This window comes from Phytophthora parasitica (assembly GCF_000247585.1).
Source record: "Phytophthora parasitica INRA-310 unplaced genomic scaffold supercont2.30, whole genome shotgun sequence".
Taxonomy (NCBI): Eukaryota; Oomycota; class Peronosporomycetes; order Peronosporales; family Peronosporaceae; genus Phytophthora; species Phytophthora nicotianae.
In genome coordinates this window covers 750,626-751,602 of record NW_008649016.1, presented here as the reverse complement: position 1 = coordinate 751,602, position 977 = coordinate 750,626, and the positions used below count along the sequence as shown (strand labels likewise).

General features: G+C 56.0%; 1 protein-coding gene across 1 annotated transcript; it reads right to left on the bottom strand.

Moving 5' to 3' along the window:
- Positions 1 to 301: 301 nt before the first annotated feature.
- Positions 302 to 942, bottom strand: PPTG_12575 (hypothetical protein; the record flags this gene model as incomplete). The annotated part of the gene is made up of 2 exons (XM_008908630.1): positions 302 to 439; positions 733 to 942. 2 exons carry the CDS (start codon positions 940 to 942, stop codon positions 302 to 304), a joined length of 348 nt encoding a protein of 115 aa, XP_008906878.1.
- Positions 943 to 977: the final 35 nt, after the last annotated feature.

Genomic DNA, 977 nt, shown 5'->3' with positions numbered 1-977 from the left:
CAAAGAACGCGGTCGTTTTCGGACTTGAAATCGCAGTTGGAGCGGAGTCGACGGAGAAGAATGGCTGACACTGGGCGTTTCCTTCGTGGTGTTGGCGACAGCCGTGGCATCCCTTGCATAGCGAGTCTGTGTCCTGCATGGAGACCGACAGAATAGCCGAAGATACGCCGATGATACCAGTTGATGTGGCCAAGTTTGGACAGAATGGTGGAGGCCGAATTACCCTGCGATCCACCTGCTCGATGCCAACAGGATATCGCGAACGCAATGAGCTGAGTGGAGTCGGCTTTTCGGTCCCCGGTCAGCCACGGCGACGTACCGGCGCTGGTGCACCATCTACACCATTGCTTCGATGTGGCAGCATACTTGTGGTGACTTGATTCGGCCAGTGCGTGGGCCTGTAGATTAGCGAGAACGTCTTGTACAGATAGGGAACGTCCTGTGGAAGTGGAATCTGTATCCAATCAAGCGAATAGTTAGTCCATCGATATCGATACGGATCACTCCAGGTGCGGGATGCGGCATCTGCAGCTAGGTTGATGGCACCCGGGAGATGGTAGGTCTAGATCCTCAGCCTCAATGTGGCCTCACACAAGCCGATTGCTCGTATGAGCTCCTGGGCAAGCCGATTGTCACTCCGCTGCGTTTGTACCCATGCAACTGCGCTGGAATTGGCCGACCACGCACGGATATGGTCCACTTCGCCATTTCCTCTTGGTTCCCAGGTCACACCCCATACAACAGCCGCCAAGGCAGCGCAGAAGAGTTCTCGGACGTGATCGTGAATCCGTTTGCATCAGGTGCCGATGTTATGTCGTGCCTCTCCTCGTCGTCGAACCGGATTTGAAGGTAGCGTTTGTGAGCTGGATCGAGAACCGCAAGGCCTTCGTCTGAAGCGTCCATATACAGGTGGAGATCCGGGTGCGGCTCCCGCCAAAACATGCTGGACGGAAAACCGCCCCAGTCACCGCGCTCGA